This window comes from Pangasianodon hypophthalmus, chromosome 10 (assembly GCF_027358585.1).
Source record: "Pangasianodon hypophthalmus isolate fPanHyp1 chromosome 10, fPanHyp1.pri, whole genome shotgun sequence".
In the NCBI taxonomy this organism is placed as follows: domain Eukaryota; kingdom Metazoa; phylum Chordata; class Actinopteri; order Siluriformes; family Pangasiidae; genus Pangasianodon; species Pangasianodon hypophthalmus.
The window spans coordinates 15282760-15307252 of record NC_069719.1 but is presented as its reverse complement, the minus strand read 5'-3'; the positions used below and the strand labels follow the sequence as shown (position 1 = coordinate 15307252).

General features: G+C 39.2%; 2 protein-coding genes across 4 annotated transcripts; both read right to left on the bottom strand.

The window, feature by feature from the left end:
* Positions 1-122: 122 nt before the first annotated feature.
* Positions 123-19710, bottom strand: znf106a (zinc finger protein 106a). Of its 2 annotated transcripts, XM_034308023.2 has the most exons (22): positions 19591-19710; positions 17173-17276; positions 16543-16604; positions 13381-13575; positions 10431-12290; positions 9885-10305; positions 9511-9580; positions 9268-9422; positions 9110-9170; positions 8705-9028; positions 7893-8601; positions 7597-7646; positions 6805-6950; positions 6503-6637; positions 5171-5287; positions 4627-4818; positions 4198-4260; positions 3964-4083; positions 3763-3834; positions 3599-3670; positions 3329-3475; positions 123-2292 (listed from the first exon to the last, which is right to left on the bottom strand). In XM_034308023.2, exons 2-22 carry the CDS (start codon positions 17224-17226, stop codon positions 2236-2238), a joined length of 5082 nt encoding a protein of 1693 aa, XP_034163914.2. In that variant the 5' UTR covers positions 17227-17276; positions 19591-19710; the 3' UTR covers positions 123-2235. The 2 variants fall into 2 exon arrangements, with proteins under 2 accessions (XP_034163914.2, XP_053093571.1); XM_053237596.1 differs by lacking the exons at positions 123-2292; positions 3329-3475; positions 3599-3670; ... (2 more) ...; positions 4198-4260; positions 4627-4818 and having other exon boundaries at positions 5171-5400.
* An 89-nt stretch (positions 19711-19799) lies between these two features.
* On the bottom strand, positions 19800-24443 carry pacc1 (proton activated chloride channel 1). Of its 2 annotated transcripts, XM_026934109.3 has the most exons (9): positions 24314-24443; positions 23798-24037; positions 22947-23043; positions 22603-22815; positions 22308-22462; positions 21506-21645; positions 21250-21391; positions 21045-21152; positions 19800-20875 (listed from the first exon to the last, which is right to left on the bottom strand). In XM_026934109.3, exons 2-9 carry the CDS (start codon positions 23831-23833, stop codon positions 20714-20716), a joined length of 1053 nt encoding a protein of 350 aa, XP_026789910.1. In that variant the 5' UTR covers positions 23834-24037; positions 24314-24443; the 3' UTR covers positions 19800-20713. The 2 variants fall into 2 exon arrangements, with proteins under 2 accessions (XP_026789910.1, XP_026789912.1); XM_026934111.2 differs by lacking the exons at positions 23798-24037; positions 24314-24443 and having other exon boundaries at positions 22603-22859.
* Between the last annotated feature and the right edge of the window lie 50 nt (positions 24444-24493).

Sequence of the window (24493 nt, the reverse complement as noted above, 5' to 3'; positions counted from 1 at the left end):
CTGCAGTTCTTGGCTCAAGGATTTTTTTCCTTTTGAAAATGCTGCATTAAAAATATTCAACATTAATTCAACTAGTGTGCATACAAGAAATATCTCAAAGCATAAACACACAAAATGCCAGGTTGACAAAACTGTAAATGTATTTTTATTATAACAAGGTATTCAGTGGAAATGAACAAACAAAAACAAACCAACTTTGGGAAGACCAGGTAAGAGGTTGACAAACTGCCCCGAATGCTACACACTATTTATAGAAAGAAAGATGTACTGTCAATGGGATCAAGGGTGAGAAAAACCTGCGGCTCAATGCCAGCAACAAAACAAATATCCACATTATAGAATAATATCAAATCTCTTCAGTGAGTTGGGTAGGGTAGTTAAAATGTAGCTTTTGTGGCACAAACTTTAAGGAAGAACACAGTCCTGATTTTAAAATATTTATAAATGTTTAAAGTTATGTTGCTGAAATTAAGACAACTAGCTATAATTTATTATTGGGTGTGGTTCTGTGTGCTGCCTACATGGCGGAGCGCTATGGCATGGGAGAGGGGTTCTGGTACTATGCTCTCCACTCCATAAAACACCTATCACATTAACCACTTTAACAACTTGCAATACACACACACACACACCCCTTCAGTCAAAATGTGTTGTAGAGCTAGGCTGCATGCACCTCCACCCACATCCATATAAATAAAGTTTTTTTTTAAATCATAAAAGGGCAGAGCCCATACAGAACTCTCTCGAACTCGTGAGAATCACTGTGTAAAAAATCCAAGTCAAACCAGCAATACTGCACTGTATTACTTGGGCATAATCACACTCCCACACATTCTGCTCACAGTGGGTTACACACACCGACTGTCATATTTCAGGACCTGTCACAATCACAGCAAACATGTTTCCTTGAACAGCAATCTTTCAGTTATGGCAAACAAGCAGTCTCCCCACTGAGTCTTAACCTCAGTGAGCAACCATACCACGTGAAGAGAAAGGAAAAAAAAACAAAACAAAACAAAAAAGAAATCAGAAAAGCCTATATGAAAAAAATCAAAACAGAAAATCGGAAAATCTTTCAAAATAGTGGTGGACTAAGGAAAACCACTTTAGATAAGATTTGAAGGACAAAAGAAAAAAAACTGACCACCCTCTTCAGAAATCTTTTAAAAACTATGTTTAAATTTTTGAAATAAGTTATGAATAAATATTTCACTAAATCCTGATTGTCCTACCCTGTTTTGGTATAGAATAGTTGTGAAACATTGTCCTTATCTGAGCTGTGAGTGAATTATAAGGAATGGGGGTCTTCAGAAAACACTTCTAGTTAAAAAAAAAAAAAAAAAAGAAGAATGAAAAACAACAAACAAACAAACAAACAAGAAAAAAAACCTTGGTTGCTCAAGAAGATAGGAGTACCATGCTATTAAACCTCAAAACACTCCAAATGAAAAACATCCCCGAACCCATGCCATACAAAGTAATGAACAAAGTGTGTTTTTAGCCAGGAAGGGGCAGCAGCAACAACTCTTCTGGCTTCTGGCCTGTCGAACAATTTTTAGAGGTTTTTCCCCCTAGTTCTTTTTTAATTCGTAGTCTTTATTTGGTCATTATATCCCAGAGCTGATAATACTGTGTATAATCAGGTGAGTAAAGAGTAGGAAGAGATAGGTTTTTATCCACTACCTGTACATCTGTTATCTTTTCCTCGAAGATGACAGAATCATCATATGGTGTGCTAACAGAAAGGTGTAGTCAATCTTCACTCAAAGAGATAAGATTACAGTGTACATGGATAAGAGGAACGAGAAAATGGTTCAACTGGTACGGTCAGAATACCAGCAGCTCCACTGAAAGAGAAGGACTTTCACAATCTAAAAAAAAATGTGAAGAACCTTTGGATGCCAAAAGCCTCCAACACATCCACTAAGCAGTAAAGTGACAGCAATAAAAGCCTATGAGCATTGCTCTTTCAAAATATTCTGATAGAGACTACACTGTCTGTAGTTTCCATACACAAATGACTATTTCACATAAAATCCTATTCAGAAGTGGCATCTAGAACTGTCACAGTAGATTGTCCTCTCCCTCTAAGATGATAGCTGTTAGTATCTGATTGCACATAGAAAAATGATTGCACAAGGAGAGAGCTCCTATCCTGAGGTGTAGATGAGATCTTCCCAATATGGGAGAAGAGGAGGTTATTTGGATTGTCTAGGTTGACCTTTCCAGGACCCCTCAAGACTCCAATTTACTGTCCTCCCCTGCATGTTTCTGCATGTGAGCTTGCACGGCCTAGAAAGATGAGAAAAACCACAGTGTCAAAAAGTAATGTAGGATGTTTTATAAATGTTCATATACAGTGAAGGGAAATAAGTATTCAAGAGATTTTTGTTTTTGTTATTTAATATACTTCCAGTGCATACATCCACTGCAAATTTGCACGTCTTTTGACTTGCACTTGTAAATATGAACAAAAGGTATGTATTCATAAGCATAAAAAGATATGTTTAAAAACCAAATTGATAAGAAAAAAGGATTCAGACACCATAAAGTACAAACATTAGTACTTTGTGTATAGCAGCAAGGAAACTGTATTGTAGTTGCATAAAAAAGCTGACAAAAATAATACCAGGAGCTACTGAACTGTTTGTAGATGCATTCACACATATTTCTTCAACATATAAGAGTAGCAGTTTAAACAACTAACATTAGCTAGGTGATGAGGCTGAAGTTGGTTTCAGGTCTCATGAGCTTGCACCTGTAGATGGTGCCATGGAGTGCAGTAATATCACATACAATTATCTAACCTTTTCATGTGAAAATAAGTGTAATGTTTTGTAGAAATTCTCAGAATATTACTATAGATTCTTTTTAAAATAATGGGCCTGTAAACATGGCATTTGAGACAGATACAGGCAAATTGAACTTTCTGCCTAATTCCTACACCATTATCTCATTATTACAATAATACATTACACTTATTTTCATGTGAAATGGTTTAAAATGCCACGTTCACAAGGCTATTATTTAAAAAAAAAATTCTACAGTAAAGTTATTCATATTGAAATTGTATTGCATTCAAACCCACCAATATCAATAACAAAAGTGTCTGAATACTTATTTCCACTCACTATGAGAATTTACATACTCCTCAGACAAGAGCTGCAGCAAGCCCTATTCTACCCAAATTAAGAAGTGTTGCTCAATCTGACCAATCTTTAGTACTATAGTACTATATAACTACTCTTTTTTAAGGAGCAAAAAAAAAAAGACATGTAGAAATGCATTTTAAGCTAGCTTTGAACTTGGACAAGAGCTGTGCTGTTACCTGTTTGAAGCCGTTGCGGGAGTTGAAGAAGGAGTCACAGTTCCTCCAGCGGCACTTGAGTGTCTGCTGCGTGTGGCTGGTGTGGTCATTCAACAGGTGCTGCTGCAGGTGCTCCATTACACCAAAGATCAGCGAGCATCCATGCCACTACCGGAGAAACACAAGAGCACACATCAGAATTGCACCAACACCACCGCACATCAACAATGCTAAACACCAGCTCAACGGCAGCACATAAAAAGGCCACAACACTGCACACAAGTCTCTTACCCAGCAGCGGTAGTTCTGGATCAGGTTCAGCCGGACAGCCTGTACACTCCCGTTATAACAACCTGTGTAGATCTAATAGAACAAAAAATAACAAAAAACAGAGTTTTCGAGAAATTCAGCAGTAGCTCAAATACTTTATTTATGATATTCTCAGCTATACTGACCATGCTCTTGTGGATGACCATACACATCACCATGTCTGAATGTCCTCCATACACCTGTAACCTGTCGTGAGACTGACAGCCACACCAACAATTTAAACAGTCATCAAAAAAAAAAAAAAAAAAAAAAAAAAGACACAGGATTGAACATACCAACCAATCAAAATCATATACCCTAAACACAACAGACTGTAAGATTCTTACCTGCAGTTCATACACACGGACCAGCTTGTCCAGGCATGCTGTGACCATCACCTTCCCCAGTATGGCCACCACAGTGACAGCGTGACTATGGCCCTTATAGATCCTCACAAGCTCCCCCGTCTACAAGTTGCACAAACACCACAGTGGTAAAGACAAATACCTTTCCAGCACATATGGCAAATTTCCTCACATAAATAAATGCAAATGGCGAAAAAGAGTGTAAAAATCACTCACGTGTATATTGTGTGCATGGACAGACTGGTCACTGGATCCGCTGAAGACTAGATCATTCACCACCTTCGAAAAAAGAAAATACAGAGTAGAGAAAAGAGCTGCATGTGCATGCAAAATAGATGTAACTAAATTATTAAACCACCAGTGGGGAACTTTACATTGGGCATATTTTCAAACACGATAGATGAGGTATAATATACATATATCAAAAGAACACTGCACTACTACCATAGCAACAATAAGGGTCAGGAGTAAAGAGTACACAATTTAATTAGAGTAGATAAGAAAGGAGTATATAAGTAGCTGGATATGCTAGCACTCTATATAAGAAAATAAAAAAAATAAAAAAAAAACGTTTCTCCAAGAATTAACACAAAATAACTATTAAAATGTAATACAGTGTCATATTAAAGTAAAGCTGAAACGCACCTTCATGCAGAGGACTGTTTTAGTGTGCCCCTCTAGGGTACGCAGCAGCAGGCCACTCTTGGCATCTCTTACACTGATGGTGCTGTCATAAGAGCCAACAAGCAACACACGCCGTGCTCCCTCCTGTGCCGTAGCCAAGCAGCTCACCGCCCGAGGCCCATGGCACTCAAACACATCTAGCTGCTTATTGTTCTGCAAAAGCAGATCAAACAAAACACACAAACAGTCAGAGAAAAGCACAGTGCGGCAAGATCTACACTCGTCGTGCTCATTCAAGCAGATGCTTAATGCTAAAATGATTTAATCTATATCAAAATATTTACAAATAACACAAGATGCCTCTCAGTGGCTCAAAAGCCAGAGCAGAGCACACATTGTACCCTCGGTCACACAAAATCAAACACTAAACATTTGGTTGTTAAATGGCACAATAATAAATTCACATACACTAAAATTTACAAAAGTATAAAGCTAAAGCTATAGTGTAAGCTAAAGCATGTGCAGGTTAATGTCCTCCTGGGTGGGGAACATGAATGAGGCTTACCTTGAGGCTGAAGGTGACCACTGAGCCGTTGGCCAGCCCTGCATAGAGCACTTTCCAACGGTTATGGAGGCAAAGCACACGGTCAGGGAGGCTAAGCTGCTGCACACACTCTCGGGTCTGAGAGAAACATCAACAGTGCAGACTTTGATCCGAGATTGATCATGACTGAGGACATGCTTAGACTAAATAAATAGTGATGACACAAAATAGCAACTGAGCCAAGTAAAGATCTGTGAATGTGAAATCGGAGAACACGATGTAAGCAAACAGAAGATGTAGATGAAAAACAAGTTTAAAACATACACTCACTGAACACATTATTAAGAATACTATACTAACACTAGGCATTACACTTCGACATGTTGTGCATTCTGAGATGCTTTTCTGCTCACCACAATTGTACAGAGTGTTTATCTGAGTTACTGTAGCCTTTCTGTCGAACCAGTCTGGCCATTCTCAATTAACCTCTCTCACCAAAAAGGTGTTTCTGTCTGCAGAACTGCCGCTCACTTCATGTTTTTTCTTTATTGCACCATTCTGAGTAAACTCTAGAGACTGTTGTGCATTAAAATCCCAGGAGATCAGCAGTTATAGAAATACTCAAACCAGCCCATCTGGCACCAACAATCATGCCACGGTCAAAATTACTGAGATCACATTTTCCCCCATTCTGATGGTTGATGTGAACATCCTGAAGCTGATGGCCCATATCTACATGATATTATAATTGCATAAATAAGTAGGTGTACAGGTTTCTCTAATAAAGTGCTAAGTGAGTGTATATTCCATAAAATCCACTGTGTATGAATTTTTGTTTTATGGTACATCCTGTGTAATGGAACTTTCATAGAAAATGTAAATGCAGAGGTGCCAACATTGTAAACAAGAATATCCTAACAGGCAGAAAGGAAAAAAAAAAAAAAAAAACTCAGTGTATGTTGGTAGATGGGATGGCTCCATGATAACAGCATAAATGATAAAACATGTAGTGGTTGAAATGGCATTTAATGCCAGTCTGCAGAAATTGCAGCGTAAATAAATTTGGATTTATAAGCAACCAGTTCGGTGTATGCTTACTTTAAACAACTGTTACTAAATTAACACAAGTCTATGTCCACTGGGTGAATTTTATTTGTGCTCGGTATGACTGCTTGTTAGAAAAAGCAGAAAAGATTAGTTTTCGGGTGTCTCCCATACTGCTGTAGATGTAGAACCTCTATAAAGTAAAATAGCATTTGAAGGCTGTAAGGTTGAATAACAAAGTCTGAACATTACCAGTAAATGAGTCAATAATAAGTGAAGGCTTGGTGGAACAGAGGTAGAGAGACACACCTTGATGTTATAGCAGCGGATGGTTTGGTCACTAGATCCGGAGTAGAGTCGCTGTGGCAAGCCAGGTCCAGATGACACCACCAAGCAGTTTACCTTACTGCTGTGCCCATCAAACACTGCCACACACTTACGACTCTGTAATATATTTCGAAAGAACATGATCTATTCTATTCAATTAATCTATTCAACCTATAGGTCCTCTGAACTAGTGAAATGAATTTCAGCACAGTATATCGTGATATAAGACCTAATGACACCTTCTCAGTGTGTACGGTTTCTGTGGGGCTGTGTTGTGGGCTCACCATCAGGTTGAAGGCTCGTACTGTGCGGTCTCCTGAGCAGGTGTACAGCAGGCCATTATGGATCTGCATTCCATTCACCGCCTCCTGATGGCCTTCAAATGAGCCCTCAGTTGGCATCTCCTCTTCACCAGCATCTGATGATACGTCTAATAAAGTACACAGAAACAACATGAGTCAGTGACTGTGTCCTATGTAAAAAACCCATTTGCAACATACACACAATGCTTTCAGCTGAGCTGACAACTTTCAAAATTATGAGTGTTACTTTAACCCAAATGCAACACACAACCTATATATGTTATTCACAAAGACTGCAATCCAGGTTTGTTTCAAACAAGAACTGCTTGTTTGAATTCCTAAAGTTTTAAACATAAAAAAAATCAAATTTGTCACTGAAAACCTCAACAGCGTGTTCTGCAATGTAACTCTGCAATTCATCATGGGCTGTTATCACTACAGTTGCTCTCAGAAACAAGTCAGGGGCCTCAAACTAACCCAGGCTCTAAGAATATCCTGCCCTTAAAAAGTAATTTAGGGAGTTGGTGAACTATTTTTGTCATTATCATTCTAATTTAGGCCATGTGGAGTCCATTGACCTTCCAGAGATACACCACGGTTGCCCTGTGGACTGGTATTGAGTGTTCAATTTATTTATTTTTTTTAAATTTAAGTGTTTTGGATAATGTAATCTTTAAGTAACTGTCATTCAAGAAAGGTGTATTCCTAATCTACACAATGTAGCTTATGAGTTGCAGTTAAGTTTACACCAACCTGTAAACTTGAAATACCTACCGGAAGATGCTTTGGACTCCTTCATAACTGCCAAAGTGACATTCTTTGCACTACAAACACAAAAAAGACATTGCATATTACAAAATGATACTTATACCCCTCTGGACAGCAGGAGAGTCTGACAATTCATGACATAGTCAAATATAACAACCCATAAAGTTTACTACAGTGTTACTAACAATTATCATATTACTGCAGAACAACAGATAGCTTACCAGCCTTCAGCCTACAAATGGTGACTTTGTTACCCATAACAGAACTACAGCTATGATTGATCAGTTTTCATAAAAAGCTACCTTTCACAGCTTGTGACTACACTGCTGGTGTCAATTTCACTGGTGGAAGTGACCTCATTGCATGCAAGGTTCTGGGTTTGTGTCATCTCAGTAGCAGACTCCCTGGAGACTTGAGGAGGGTTTCTTTCTTCCTCATCTGGGTCCGAGGAGTCCAAATTAACCACTTCTGTAGGTACAGTTTGGGGGAGCTCCACCATCTCCAGCTCTGAGGAGTCAGAGTCCTGAGTCTCCTTCCCAGCAGGAGTGAGTGTTGGTCCCTTTGTCTCTGGAGGATCCGGTGCAGCTGTTAGCTCCATACTCTCCTCTTTTTCTTCAGCAGCAGCAGCAGGGGGAGAGGAGCAGGAGCCACTGGTGCGCCGACGGGGTCGCAGCTTGCGAACAGGCCGTAAGGGTTCCCCGGCATCAAGCTCCGAGTCACTGATGTCAGGTTGCTTGGTTCCCTGTGCGTTCCTCAGGACCCTCTTCTTCTTCAGCTTTCTTACACGTTTCCCAGCCTTAGCTTCCAGGCTGTTGCGCGGTGGAGAGCACTTTGGAGAGACTGGGTTAAGTGAGGGGCTAACAGAGTTTGGGGATGAGGGAGGATCTAGAGTATGCTCCTGAGAGGCAAGATGAGCTTGATGAGCATCAGACAGCTGTAACTTGTGATCCTGGGCAGATTCTATATTCTTCTGACACAGTTTTAAATTAAGGTTACACTTTAAAGTGGCATCTGTGGCAAACATCAGAAGAGAAAACAAGTAATTACTGGTGAGATAACTAGCAACAAAGTAACAACAAAGATATTTTCTGAATTTGAGGGCATGAAACTCTACCTAAACTGACAGGTTCCACACCAGTCTCAGGGGCGGCGGTGGCGGCGGCTGCTGATTGCTCTGGTGTGGTACTGTGAGGGCCAGAGAGTAGGCTATCTGTAGGCTCTCGTGCTGGGGTGACAGTCACGGGTGACAATCGCTCCTGTTTGATAGCAAAAACAGGTGGGCTAGAGGCAGGTGATGGTGAGAGGATGGAAGAAGTAGTAGCTGGATTACTGGGCTTAGCAGTATGTTCAGGCAAGGCCAAAGAAGGCAATGGCAGAATTGGTGCAGTGGTCAGGTTCTCATCACAGTTTCTTGTTCTTGGTGGAGAATCAGAACATCCTAAAAATAAAGCAGGAATTATTTTTCCTAAGACCACTTTCACAATTTTTCACAATTCTTACACTTGTTCCAATTTTGTACCTTGTAACCCTTGTAGAATTTCTATACGCTTGGTCCTCAGGGAACTCATCTCTGTGGTTACCTGGGGAGTAGTTACATGATTATAAATTAGATCTAAATGAAAAAGAGATTATCCTAATGAACAGAAACATTGGCATTGCTCATTCATGAGAACTAACCTGCTGTTTGACTATTAGCAGACGCTGCACTTCCATATAGGCAGACTGCAGGGCTGCTCGAGCCTGGATCAAACTGTTATCCACTGCCTGCAGAGATCTGTTCAGTTCCTCCTCACGCAAAGAAACAGCCAACAACTCATCCAGCTGAGAGCGTTCTACACAGCACAACGTAAGACAACACATTATAACACATTATAGAAAAAAATATTCTAAGTCTTGTACCTGAAATAACCATACACTTGCCTTTCTTAGGCTTGATTTTCAGCCTCTTGTTTTTCCTCTCTGAATTAGCAATTTCTGGGGATGCCACATCCTAAAAAAAACCCATGAGATTACGCTTCCATTTACACATTACATTTGCAGTTACAACTTGATTTTATACTTCTATTGTCTGTTCAAGGTGCAGTAGGTAACATTTCGGTAACATTTATTTTGAAAAATTAGGATATGTTCAGGAAAAAAAAAATTACAAATTCACTGCCAACATTAATTAAAAAAATTGATCTTAATAGACATTTTAGGGCAGATCTAGGCTGTAGTAGTGATGATTGAGGTAGAACCTACTTATATACTGTCAGTCTTTAAGCATTGCCACAAGAAAAAGCTATATCACTCACCCCCACTGCTCTGCGTTTCTTCCCTCCATTCAGCTCAGCGCTACTCTCCCCATCCACAGGCTCTGTATCCTGGACAGGTTTTTGTACCTCCATTTCCTTCATGTGTTCTTTGGCCTGGGCTACGCCCTCACTATCCCTCTGATCATCACAATCCTCCTCCATAGGTGAGTGAACAGCCTGAAGCTTGGAACTATCTTGTAAGTTCATGACAGAAGGTGGTTCTGCAGCTCTGAGGAGTGAACAGGATGCTGCGGTGCCATGGGTGACCACACTGCTTTCTGACATGCTGCGTTTACGTGAAAATATAGATACTGGTCTATAGTCAGCTACAGAGTCCCACTGGAAGCCCTCACAGAGAGGACCATCATCTTCCATGTGGCTTGTACCCTCCGGCTCACTGGGTACCATCTCTATTCCAAACCTGACCAAAGACAGAACCGTGTAGTTAGCATGTGGTTAACATTAGCTTTGTGGTATTCACTGTTTTTATGTTGATATTTGTACTGAAAACACTGTAAGGCAAACAAAAACGCAAACAAATTTTACCTTGGCAAACCCTTGCCCTGCTCCTGTTTCTTGCGATGGATCTCCTGATATACCTGGTCCCAGTTGACATTTCTTCTGGAGGCAGAGGAGCTGATTAGCTGCCGCAGGGTGGGCTTCAGGCCATTGTCCTTCTCACTCTCACGTGTGCCACTTACGTTCCTGAAACGCCGTGCAATATTCAGGTTGGGCTCATAGGCAACTCCTTTACCTTTGGTACCAATGTGCCGGTTCAAGTCCCGTTTGAGACCAGCAGGCAGGGCCAACTTTCTCAGGGTAGGCACCGAGCATCCAGCCGTGGTAAGAAAGTGGTTGGTGCGGCTGCCCTCGCTGTCAGATATTATGCCCTCATCCATAGCTTGCATTCCCTGATCTCGTACAAGATCTTCTTCCCTCTCTGCACATTCCTCCTCATCTTCCCGGTCCATGGTGGAGGTGCTGACCTGCAGCGATTGCAGAGACAGCAGATTGATGTCTTTTTTGGAGCAGCCAGACGGCACAGCAATCTCAGTTCTGAGGGCCTGCCATTCTTTTCTTCTTCCATTGTGCTCCTCTTCTTTACTTCTTCCATGGTGCTCGACCGATTTCCTATTACTTCTACAGTGTTCTTTTGTACTGTTCAGCTTTGAACCTTCTATCAACTCATCTTCTTGGATATGAAGCTCAGCACCTTTGAGGTCATCCTCTGTGGCAGACTTTTCTACTGAGGTTTGTTTATTCAAAAGGTTCTCCTTTGCTTTGCGCAGCATTTCAGAAAGCAAATGTTCCTGCTCTTGGCCAATGGAAACAGCTAGAGGGGACAGGGAACCTGAGGGAGAATGCTTTGAAGCTTTAGAGTTAACAGAGTCTTGACTTGATGTTCGACTGAGATTAGTCACTGAACCAGTGTTAGCAGTGACTCTTTTTTCAGAAGGCTTGGTGGGCCTCTCAAGTCTCTGAGTAGGTAAAGGCAAGGAAGAAGAGGGTGAAGATGTGTGACTCAGTCTCTGTGTTTTCCCACTGATTTCATTTCTCTTATTGGGACTGGTGCTTTGCTTTCTGTACTCTTTCTCATATTCTTGCTGGGGTTTAGAGGATTCAAGAAAGCTGCCCCCAAAATCTGTTTGTAACTGCCCCTCTAAGCCTTGGGTGCTTGCATTCAAACCTCTTTCGTTACTATGTTCAGGAGAGTCAAAATTCACCTTATCTGAAGCAGGCTGGATATCACTTTGAGATAAAGGCTCTCCAAGCAAAGCTGGAGGATACGGTGCCCAACGGTGGGTCTTGTCGGATTTACCCTTACCCTTTCCAGGATCATTTTCTCCACAACCTTCCTGTCTTTGGTAGCACTTCTTCTGGCTCTCAGTACTGTGATGTGGTTTCTGGTGGTGATGTATCCTAGAAGATGCAGCGCAATGATTAGCTTTGGAGCGCTGCCAATGCAAGTCATTTTGTCTCTCAAAGTTCCCTCTGTTGCCTTCTTTGTTGGGCCAGGATGACTGGTTTCTCTGCTGTGGAGAGCAACCGGCATAGGTGCCCTGTCTTCCTCCCCAGTAGTTTCCCCTACTGTTCAAGCTACCTCCTCGTCCATCTAAGGATTCCCATCTCTGCAAGTCAGGGGGCCCTTCAGCATGCCAAGTGGCGCTCCTAATCTGCCGTCTGTTCCAGTTGTCACGATCATACTCGGGGCACCTATGTGGTTCTTGCGAGTTGGTATTCAACCCACTTCTGGATGACACAGGAAAGTTGGAGAATCTTGGGCCCCAAGAGCCACCTTGGGGGTTGCGCCACTGTCTGTGATTGTGCCACTGCTCCTTAATCTCTTGCCACTTTCTCATGGTCTCCTGTTCCTCTCTGGCCCTCCTCAAAGCAGCTTCCTCTTGTCTGAGGGAAGCCAAGATTAATAGGAAACCTGACACATTAATGTGCACACTCTTTAACCGTTCATAAATCATAACAATCATGAGACAAGGATTGGTCCAATATAGTGAAAAGGAAAGTTCCTTAAGTTGTCCTTACAAAGCAGGACTTAATGAGGGCTAAGTTATGAGCTACGATTTTGCATGTGACAGGACGTCAGATGCAAGGCAACAGTCACTTGACTAGCACACTGCTTGTGCCACTCCCCCAGTAACACTACAAAACATCAATATCTATCACTCTTCCTTTAAATTACTACCATTAACACACTAAATATGTCCCCAGCAATAGTATGTCTTCAGCATATTTTTTTGCTGGCTTTTAAATTCAATCACATAAATGTGTCAAGAACAATCTGCTCTACCTTGTGCTCTGTTTGGCAAAGGCCACAAAGACTGAACACTGAAATATTTTTGCTTTATGGGCTACAGTGCTCATGAACGAACAACTGCTACTTAATAAAGTACTGTGAAGTTTCATTAACACTGATCTAACAAAATAATTCTCCATTCATTTTCTGACCATTTAGTTTAGGTTTACCATGCACTGTTTGGTTACTCGAATGCCAAATAGAAAGACAAATAGATCAAAATTGATCAGCATTTTGAGAATTATGGTGTCTCAGGTTACATGTTTGGTTATTCATGGACTGTTGGCTCATAATCTGTTGTAGTCGGCCAGCGTGAAGGGAAAGGGTTGAAGTGAGTGAGAGTGTGAGTGAGCATTGATGACTGTTTTAGGCTTGATGATACATGACTCCAGCCTGTAGTTCAGTTTAAAATAGAGCTAAACGCATGTAGGACATGAACATACATATAAAACACACTTTTTTTTTTTGAGTTAATTAGGACTACTGGTCCTGTCCAAGAGCAGGCATTTTGATCACATTTTGATACATAATCTACACTATCACGAAACACCTGAGTTAATGCAATGTCTCAAAGAAAGGGCAAAATTATTTACTGTGCTTAATGCCCTCACAGCACACAAGGTCCTAAATAGTCCTAAATGATTAACTAATTGCAGGTATCCAGTCATATATAAACAATTTTACCTGATGAACTCTTTCCGTTTTTCAATGAGCTCCACCATCTCTTTATCAAAGTAGTCCTCATCCTGGTTTGCTTTAGATATCTGTTGGTCATGGGCTTCCACACGCTGCTTGTGCATGGAGCTGGAGATGTGATCTGCATACTCAGTCAGGCTTACCACAGTCACCCCACATGCCCGGCACTCATGCCCGCAGTCCCTGGGAAGGAGAGGGGACAGTGGCCGATGAATGCCACCCTCAGGCATGGCTAACTGCTTGCAAAAGTGGATGCCAGGTGACTGGAGGACAACTTAAGCCTTGACTTTTTTTCCCAGCAAATCTTGGGGAAGAAGCATACCCTTATGCTTCCGAAGAAATGGAGAGTACTTCCCCCAACTCAAAAATAATCAAAATAAATAAAAAATCCAATGAAACAAAAGAAATCACTTTAAATGATCAGGAGGCAAACTGACTTATTCTTGTATTAATGTAAAACCTAAAACATAAAGAAAAACAGCTGGATCTTCCTGATCTTGTAGAGGGTTTTCAAAGCTTCATTTCATGCTTGGAGCAGCATGGCATGGGAAGGTGCCTCTGGCAAAAAGTGGGCCTTTGGCATGATGTTTTCGCCACCAGAAATGGACCCTGGAGCTCGCGAGAGGCCAGCACCCTCTCTGTTGCAGCCGAGCCCTCACACGCTGTCACGATGGTGTCTGCTGCACTCTGCAATGAACGCCTAACAAGCAGCCCACTTTAGTTACTGCACTCCCACACCCTCCCTCCCTGACTCTCTCTCTCATTTCTTAGTACTGAAGAGCAGCATCAGGGTGGGTCTCTCCAGCAGTTGCTGTAATATGAGCTGCAGGCATCTGTTTGTAGCAAACCCCCACTCCCTACCAGAGCTCCACTCCCAAATACCAGGCTTGTGAGCTAAAAGAGAGTTGTCTTACAGGCAATTGACCTATCCCACCAAAAACTGGGTCAGGGCAGAGTGCCATTAAAAACAGTACTGAAGATTTATCAGGCTAAAGACTGTACACCTTTTTTTAAACATATATTTACAAGTTATTTACTACCCCTTTAAGCCTGTTTTTTTTGCTCTGTATGGATACTTCACACATGCAGTTACATATTAAATTTTAAAACAGTAATGTACAAATTTGTAAAGAAACAATCAAAAAAGTGGTATTTGTGCTTTAGCCAGAGTGTCAAGTTCTGAAGTTTACTTGCTTTTCCTCTGTTCCAGTCTCACTTTTCACATTCCAGTGGTCTACATAACAGTCACATGAGAGACACAGTTGCCCTATGCTGCCCTTGCCTGTTGATTCCAAAGTGCCTATATATATATATATATTCTTGTAGCCCCTTCAGCTTGTCCTTTTGAAGAACTGGAGATGACACGTGCCTAACTACAGTTACCACCAACTACAACAAGCTTCTAGCCAAATGCCACATGCAAAGAATAACAAAAGGACTCAATATTCAGTACCCATAGGATGCATAATCAACTCCAGAATTATTGCCATCCTAATGTAAATAAAGAAAAATTAATAACACTTGCAATATGGTATTTTAATCTTAACAATATGGTTAATCATGTTTTATTGGGTTTTATTAAAAAAAAAAAAAAAAGTAATTTCTAGCTTACAGACGGCTAAATAAAAGGTATTAGCGTAACTGCACAGTAAACATATAAATCTAGCACAAGTATCTTAATGAATGCAGCATGAATAGCTGCATGCATGAAAAGCCCATATAAACTTTTAGGGTGGTAAATAAGAATCTTCCAGCAGGACAATTCCAAAACATACATCTAAATCCACATAATCCAGAAAATATACATATAAATCCACACAAACTGCTTCATTGTCCACAGAATTAAGCTTTGATATTGCCAGCCCAGTACCCTGACCTGAACCCCTTTGAAAACTGTGGGGTGAGCGAAAAAGGACAGTCCACAAGAGAGTATTTAGGACCCTGGAGGTTCTGGAGAGATTCTGTATTGAGGAGCTGTCTCCTCCCAGCTCTGCATTCTCCAATCTGATCAAGCATTATAGGTGAAGCCTCAGGATAGATGAACAGTGCATAAGGTCAGGTTCTTGATGTTCACCATTCCACAATCCTTTGAATACTTTTTGTTTCTCAAACGGCGAATTTGTGTCCAATGAAAATTGTTCAGTCAGTGCTGATATGTTGGCAAGGTGAGGTTGCACAAGGTAAGTGAACGCAGAGGTGCTAACAGTTGTGACTAAGTTGTGAATAAAAGTTTTTTTTTTTCTTGAATAAACTCAATTCAGTTACAGATTCTACTTATATTTTCAGGTTGAGATTAAAGCTAATTAACCAGATTATTCTGGAGCTGACTGTAAGCTTGCACAGTTTTTTCTGCAAAACACTGGTTTCAAAACGATTAAAACACCCACAAGCAACATTTGACGAAGACTCCCCTGGAGAGAATTTGTCTCTTTACTCCTAGTATAAGCAGCTAGGTTTTGGGGCAAAATAAACACATACTTAGGAGATTTCAAATGTAAACATTTGAATCCAATTGTGTTTACAATCAAAGCCCTTCCATATACTCTGCACATTTGCATATGAATCCACAAAAAAAGGAAAAAAAAAAAAAGAGGAAATGTTACAGTTTTTTTAACAACTTGAAAAGAAAGGAAAGGGCAGGATACACATTCATTGCAGTAAAGTTGTCTTAACAATTTATAAGCACCGGACATTAAGCGATGCTCTGGTTGTTAAAATCAATGAGGAAAAAACTCTTTGCATAAAAACTCCTCTTGGCTTCTAATTGATAAAATTATCAATACATCAATATCAATATATTTGCCATAGCAATAAACACTGTAATTTTTTTTTGGTGTTTTTGAGAGAAAATCCCATTAATTAAAAAAAGATCACGAGTGTGATTTTTCTTATCAGAATTTCTCCAATTATCTGAGTGAAAATTTAGAGTCGCTGTGTGTGATGCTTTCTTTAGTACAATAATTAAACGTAACATTAATATTACATTAACTTGAAGGCTGCCAATATTCCTGGAGTTCAGTGTAAATGTAATTTAACCATACAGGGGGAGAAAAAAAACCCTTATTCATTATGGCTATCTGGAAGAAGTATGAACAATATTTGTTACTGTGTGAAACTCATATGACAGACTATAGGAATGCAGTCACTTACCGGCCTTTAAGATTCTCTAGCTCCCGATGATGCAGCATACTTCTCATATGCTCATCCATCTCCTTTTGGGGAAAACAAGAGACAACAGGAAAAGGTTAGAACTTCACAAAGCTGCAGCTTCAGCTGGTCTATACCCATGAAGAAGTGCTTTATTTAAAATAGAGGTCCAGATAATGTACAAAACTTTAAACTTTAAAACATATGTGTGGAAAAAGTGGTTGATGATGTAATTTATACAGATAGGTAATAAAATTAAAGAAAAAAGCAACAGAAGGTGTCTTAGTTGGGTGTTGGACCACTACAACCTGGTGACTGCAAAGGCCATAGTATGTGATTTAGAGAGACTAGTCCCATCAGGACAGAAATGTTTTGTCATAAATTGTATTGATTTGCAGTAACTCTTTCCTCTAAGGAGACAAGTAGACCCAAAACATGCCAGCAAAATGCCTCCTACAGCATAACAAAGTCACTTGTTTTTCCTTTAATTTGTCACCCATCTGTACATGTGACACTGAATCACTTCAACATTAGAAAGGCAATTATAGCTTGTTCATCTTATTAACTTAATCACAGGCAGGTATTATCTACAGGGGTGGAAAAGAAGATGCATAAATAAGAAGCCAGCTTCACCTGTTTGGAGTTGTAGACAATTTCACACAAAATGCAGGTCTGGGTTTTCCCCATGATGGTGGTGATAGTATATTTTTAGCCCATAACAGATCCGCGCTGCATATCTGGAAAGAAAAAAATTGTTAACGTAAAATTGTCTGAGCAAAAGCAAACTGTTAAATTGTAAGTAACTGCAGTTATTATTAGGTCATACTATGTTTCAAATATTTGCATTTAGAAAGATTATAACACCAATAGTGGTTATGTAATGGTAGAGGATTAGCTCCAAATAAACAAATTCAAGGAAAGGAGCCCTTTCTCACTCATGCGCTTGCACAGCAAATACTCTGAGATATCTATCTGCCTAATTATACATCAACACACGTATAAGGAGTCAGCTCAGACTTAGAATACACGGCACTATGCATGAAGCCTGAAAAGCTTCAAGAGGTCAGTGTCTCAAGCACCACTGCCAGCGTAAATGTCATGAGAGTGTACGCTGCTCACCAGGCTAAATGCAGACCACCACTGTGTCTGGGCAAGTTCGATGCCCTGGAGTGTGTTCTGGAAAACTCCTCAAACAGCAGGTCACACGGTGCCTGTTACAGCGTAAATACACCTCAACCCTCAATGTACCATTTGACCTCTCGGATAAATGCTTGTCTACTCCTGCTGTTTTAAATTCTCCATGAGCCATAAGAAGGCTACATGAGTTAAAATCAAATTAAAAATGTAAAGATATTAGGGATATACCGATCTGATACAGAGAATCCTTATCAGGACTGATACAGGCTGAAAGTGCTGGATCGGAATTGGATTTGATGTATTTTATGTTGTGAATTCATGCGAGGTTAAATGACATGACACACATATTGCATATGAACACACAACTTGTTTTAAACCACACTGTCATTTGATCTCTGAGGTTTCACATAACTAATCAACAGACCTTTCCACAAAGACTCTCATTTACTAAGATGTCAGTATCAGATCAGTAACAGTTATCATTCGATGCTCAGAGCTCTGAGATTGGAATCATATAAAAAAAATGTAAAAAGTTTAAAAGGCATGTTCCTAAAAAAAAATTGTAATAAATCAGAAACTCAGGATATAATTTGCCAAGCTTGCAAGAGATATTTACAGCCACGATTATTCCCCTTCCCCTTTTATTCCAGAGTGTATAACATCTAGCCTACTGTATGTGACTTATGTTAAATGCTTTTTATAATATGCTGAGATTTGTTTGGACTAATATAGGTTTAACAAATCTATGTGAACATCAATTTTACTCAGGGAAACTTGTTTTATATCAAAAAATTGAGTCTTACTGTAGGGTAGAGGGGAAATTGTGTGTGTCGCTACTGCAAGACAAAAATAATCATAAAAATCACAATGTTATAAAAGCGCAGTGTTGTGACATCTGTGCAGTAATTTTATTCTGGACTTCTAGTCTTCTGTAAACACACCCAGTAATCACACTGAAGGTCACTGTGGATTTTTTGGCATACATTCAGTCCTTACACGTTGATTTTCAAAGGTAAAAAAGGGCCTCTCCAGTTCTACACTGAGACTAAGGGCTGAGTTCAGTGTAAAGGTGTGGAATTAGATAAGATAAAAAGCCCTATATAAGGGAAATGTGCCTAATGTAATCTCGTGTTTCTCAGACCTCTCTCTTCCATAGTATGATGTGAAAGATGTATAATGATAAAACCATGATGGAAATTAAGACAGCAGATTTACATTTTTGGTGGCTTTAGACATTATAGCTAACAATACTCTGTGTGGATGATTTTATAATATATATATATATATATATATATATATATATATATATACATATCTATCTATCTATACACACACACATTTTATATATATATATATATATATATATATATATATATATATATATATATATATATATACACACACACACACATACACACACACATACATACCACAATCCTAAAAAATATCTAATTAAGTGATAATGATAAGATAATAAGTGATAATTAAGTGTTTACAAGTTTTAATAGTTCTCACATCAAAACTCTGTTTTATTGCAGGAGCTCTAACATGAACTAACCTTAAGTTATTTTAAATCAGAGTGACTTTATTACACGCCCACTTCTACACAATAACCCGCCATTCAGTCCGCATACTACTTAGCTCTATAGTAGTAAAGCTAATGCTACACGGAGAATATAAACACTAGGTTAGCTACTTATCTAAATCGATAAAATTCAGAACAACGCCACTAAAAAAAGCTAGGAGACACCCATAGCATACAAGCTAAATACAACTTGCAAACTGCGCGATGCTTTAGTCAAAACTAAGTTAGCTAACAACACAGCTAGCTCCTTTAGCAAACACTGTGCATCTTAGCCAACCGGAACTGCAGGCGCGACAAACACGCGGAAGATGATAGTTTATCACAAGTACCTCTTCACTTAGGCGGAGTTTACACTTCGTCTGATTTCTCTTTTGTTTATTTTTAAAACTTTTTTTTTCCCATCATAAACGCTCTCACCTACCGTGAGATGTGAGTCTGTTTTTTTTTTTTTTTTCGTTTTAATGTCCGCCAAACGCACATTTCAAAATAACAGTCCCTAACTAACGTATATTTTGAAAGACGCACACGACCGCCACAGTTTGATGAAATCGCTTTAATAACCGTATGTGAACTCATAATCTGAATCAGATGGAAACTTAAGCACAGTCATAAAGCCCAGCTAATGGTGTTAAGTCTTCCTTTCTCTTTCTTACTGGTGAATGAAAGAATGTGCACAAATCTATACTGTCTTTAAACAAACTGTTAATTCAACATTATGTTGAACATTATGGAATTGCATGGAATCACATAAGTACTCTTTCAGTCACTGACCAAACAGGACAGAAATAGGACAAAAATAAACTAGTACATATTGGAAATCACAATACAATACACTTGTCAAAACATGTCAGCCAAAGAATGTATGCTGTTTTAAAACTGACAGTCACACAAATCACACGAAGGTACAGAAATAGTAACAGACATAACAGAAACACAATGCATAATACATGATTGTTTAAAATCAAGCAGTTCTCTGAGCACATTTCAAATTATGCTGCAACTGGATTTGGTCAAAAATAACAGTGATCAGTCAAACATAAAAAATACACACCCAAAGCATTCTTTGCTTAGAGAGATCAAGTTCTAAATCCATGTTGGATTTGCTGCATAGAGAACTGAAATAAGATGACGCAGCATCTAGCACTCATGTTTCTGAGAGAAGACTGGAGAAGAATTGTAGAAGATTCTGTACATTGTCAAAGCCAGTTTGATATACTCTCATCCAGCCCTTGTGCAAAGAACATTAGTATTAATATTCAACGTAATGTCAGTAGTCATTCTGAGATGTCAAGTAATAAAATACTGATTGAGTAAAAATAATAATTCACTGTTGTGTTGAAATTAGTTATAAAAATAAAATATTCTCTTTAACATTAAAATCCTTTTGGTGAACATTGAAAGTATTGACAGTGAATAGTGAACGTTGGAAAATGGACAACTCTTAATTGTCAGTCAGCTGATTTGGTTCATTTCCCTAATTTTTGCTCTTAAGTGTCTTTTGCGAATTTTGATGATCCACTTAATGCTCAGCTTGGCAAAGTTGGCAGCTTTAAAAAGAGCCATCAAGACCCCACACAGAATGGCTATGGTGTTCCACGGGTTTGCTGTGACAATCTGTTGGCAAAAGGAAGATTCAATTGATTAGATATACATTTTCTACCTTTCCTTTTTAGGGGGATGTGATTTAGTAAATTTTAGTTGTTACGACATGAACAGCTCCCACCTTCAAATAGAATAATTAGCATTATCAATATGGTATAGAAAACACGAGTCTCCTACTTACATCTTTGACTTGTTGTATAAATGGATCTCGCCATTGAAACACAATAAAGAAAAGCTCATCAGTTTGCTCTTGTGAAGACCTCCTGTCATTGTACTTCACCACACTGGACTGCAAAATGATGTACAGATTATACAACAATCTAACACTACCACTAGAATGTCGGAAATTATAATTAAAGGAAAATTTTAAAAAATTCATAGCCTACCTCTTGCCTGAATTCGACAGATTCATTTCTTTTCCCAGATGTCTGAACCAAAGACATTTTGACCCAGGTACGAAAGCCACCAGAGAAAGTCCACATTGAGTAGTTCTTTTCACAGTCCCTCATGAATTCAGCTTTATTTGAGCTAGTGGCCAGAGGACAGTTGTAGAACATGTTACTATTTTTTTCCTAAACACTATTCAAAACAGAAGGAATCAGACAAGGCCATATTGGTGCACACTGCAGAAAATATTGTTACCTTTTAACCATATCACCGAACTGGGCAAACAGCATGTAACTGATGGCACTGAAGTCCTCTTCGGTTTCGTTCTGACTGAACTGTAGAAATACGAGCTCTCGGTTCCTGACATCTGTTGGACCTTCAACCACCAGGGCTTGCTTATGCAGCACATCATTTATATTACATAACATGTTATTAATACAGTTTCCATGATGCCTTGCACACACCTAGTTCATCAGATAAGTAAACAAGCTTTTTCTGAGAAAGTTTCAAAGAAAACTTGAAATCATACAGGGCTGAGTTTCCCAAAATGGCTGTAGCACAAAAAAAAAATGAGTAAATGGTAGACTGAGTGCCACATTGATCAGACTTTCTAGCAGTTAACTTTAAGTAGCTTTTTGAAAACAGGACAGTGACAGAGGACAGTGACTCTCCAGGACTGAGAATGCTGCATCTACACTCTTAGAAAAAGAGTTAACCTTTTTGTGTAGAGTCTGTGAATGTTTTACACAGTGCATGAACATGTAGAGAGACTTATGCCAAAAAAAATACATCGACAGTCACTTATTACAGAATTCACATGCCAATTATACAGGATGAGACATGTTTAGAAGGTAGTTGCAACACACTGCACAACATTGCAAACCAACATTTAATTAAAACAATAACACCATCAACAAAGATTTGGTTTCTTTTAGAACAAGCTTTCTGAAAATAAAACTATACAATGCAGTGGTCCATACATGACTTTTTTTTTTTTTTTAATATTACATAAAAGAGAATCGCTAGCAAATCATATGTAAATAGAGAGGAAACTTACTTTTGTATGGTTTGTATATGGGTCAGTATAAATAACTTCCTGTATTACACAGTCACTGGCCTCCAACTGGCCTGCCAATAAACGAGGAGGAATATGATCGTGGTAGTGGTGTCGACAGCTTAGTAACCGAGCTTTCCCTGGGTACAGTGCAATTCCTGCAGAGGAAAAAAAAGCGCATTTACACATATTATACAACTTCATACCGTAGTGCCGTTGAATTCTCAAATTCTCAAATGAATTCGCAAAGAACCAAGGTAGTGAATCACAAAAGCAGTGTTGTGTGTATGGACCCCACCTGGGGGAGCAAACTCCTCAACCTCTTTGAATGATACAGACATTACAGGATGATTGAGCTTCTCCAAGAAGTCAGAAATGGTTTGGTAGGCCAGAAAAACGGCCACTGTTGTCAGCAGAAGGTAGACGAGAACAAGAACGACCGTGAAGACATTTTTCAAACAAGCTTTGTTGAAGGCAGTAGAGTGTGGACTGCTGTCCATAACATCCACATCTGTAATAAGACCAGATCCAATCTTAGGGAAGATTCCTACACATCTATGTTGCAAAGACAGAATAAACAGCATCATCCAGTTTAACATTTGTATTAAGGTCAGATTTGATTGAAAAGAGCTATGTCCACACCTGGTAAGATATCACAGTTGGCTTCATCTTGATCCTGGGCAGCATCTCCATTGTGCTGGTAGGATGCAGATGCTCGTGCACAATCCTCATCATTAAACTACAACATTCAGATTACACTACCAATTAGTACAATATCTTGGAATTTACGTATGTATCAAAATGTATTAAAGTATACCACCCTGTCATACTTCTGTGTGTATCAATTACGAAATTTGAAATATATAAAAATTCTCATAAAAGCTCATTTATATTTACATACATTAATAAAAGAGAAATGTAGCTAGGCCACACCATGTAGCTACACTCTCAGGGAAAAAGGGGGGTAACGAACTGTACTTTTTTTCTATGGTACTTTTTTTAACCATTAGTGGGTACATATTACCTGGAAAGGTGCATGTAGTGTACCTTAAAACATTACACTAAAAAGTTAATTAAAGGTGCAAGACTGATCCTTAAGGTCCAACTATGTACCTTAAATCATTTTTAAAGGTATGCTACATTCACATTACCAAGAAAAAGATATGCATTAAGGGTATAAAAGATGTAGTGTTGATGGTACCACCCTAAAGACAAGGAAATGTATAATCAGTACTATCAGTACAGTATCAGTACAATGTCAGTACTATATCTCTTGACACTGTAGCTGCATTTAACCACAACCGCAATGTCTCAAGTGCACGCAAATTGCACTGTTACGTAATCAGCTGCTATCACGTGACCACAGCACAGCAGTCAGTATTAAATGACCCATCAGCTATTGATGAACTATAATGTCCATCATAACCTACACGTGCGTGATTCCATTCAGGGCACCCAGTCTAATCATATTCAAACTCCAGTCTGCTTCATACCTCTTGGTAGCAGCAAGATGTCTCCTTTCGTAGCATTTTCTGCCCCGGTGTTTTTCGGTATTACTGTCAACTTGCTGAACAGAGTTAAAGTAATATTGGTGCAGTCCATACGATGCCACTCATAGGATCAATTAACATATCGCAGGAACTTCACATGAGGAAAGCGCTAATGTGTCTCTCAGCTGCTCCACCGCCAGCAGTGACGTCACAGCTCAGTGTGTTTGGGACACAGGGATGGGGCTGAAAACCCAACAACTACTAATTAAATGTTTAGCGCTAAATAGTGTGGCACCTATATGTACTACGTAGGCCTGTTATATGACATAGTGTGTGTTTTTTTGTTGTTGTTTTTTTTATTTTAACAATAATTACTGCATCAAGATATACATAACAAGAAACAGAGTAACACGCCGTATAGCCCGTGATAAGCACGTGAGCAGGAATATAAAGTACTAACAAAAGTCAACAAATAAGCTTTAGTCATGAATACGAATTAAAAAAGAGCCTGATATTTACCAAAAATACACCAGATATTATATCAAGTATAAGTGGATCCAGATTATTCCGAAAACAACTGTTTAAAATACATTTTCAAAGACGCCCTGATACACATCTAATAAACACCGATGAGTTTGTAGGCCTATAGACTGAGAGTAAGTGATCAGCTGTTTCCACTACAAGGGAATAATAATAATA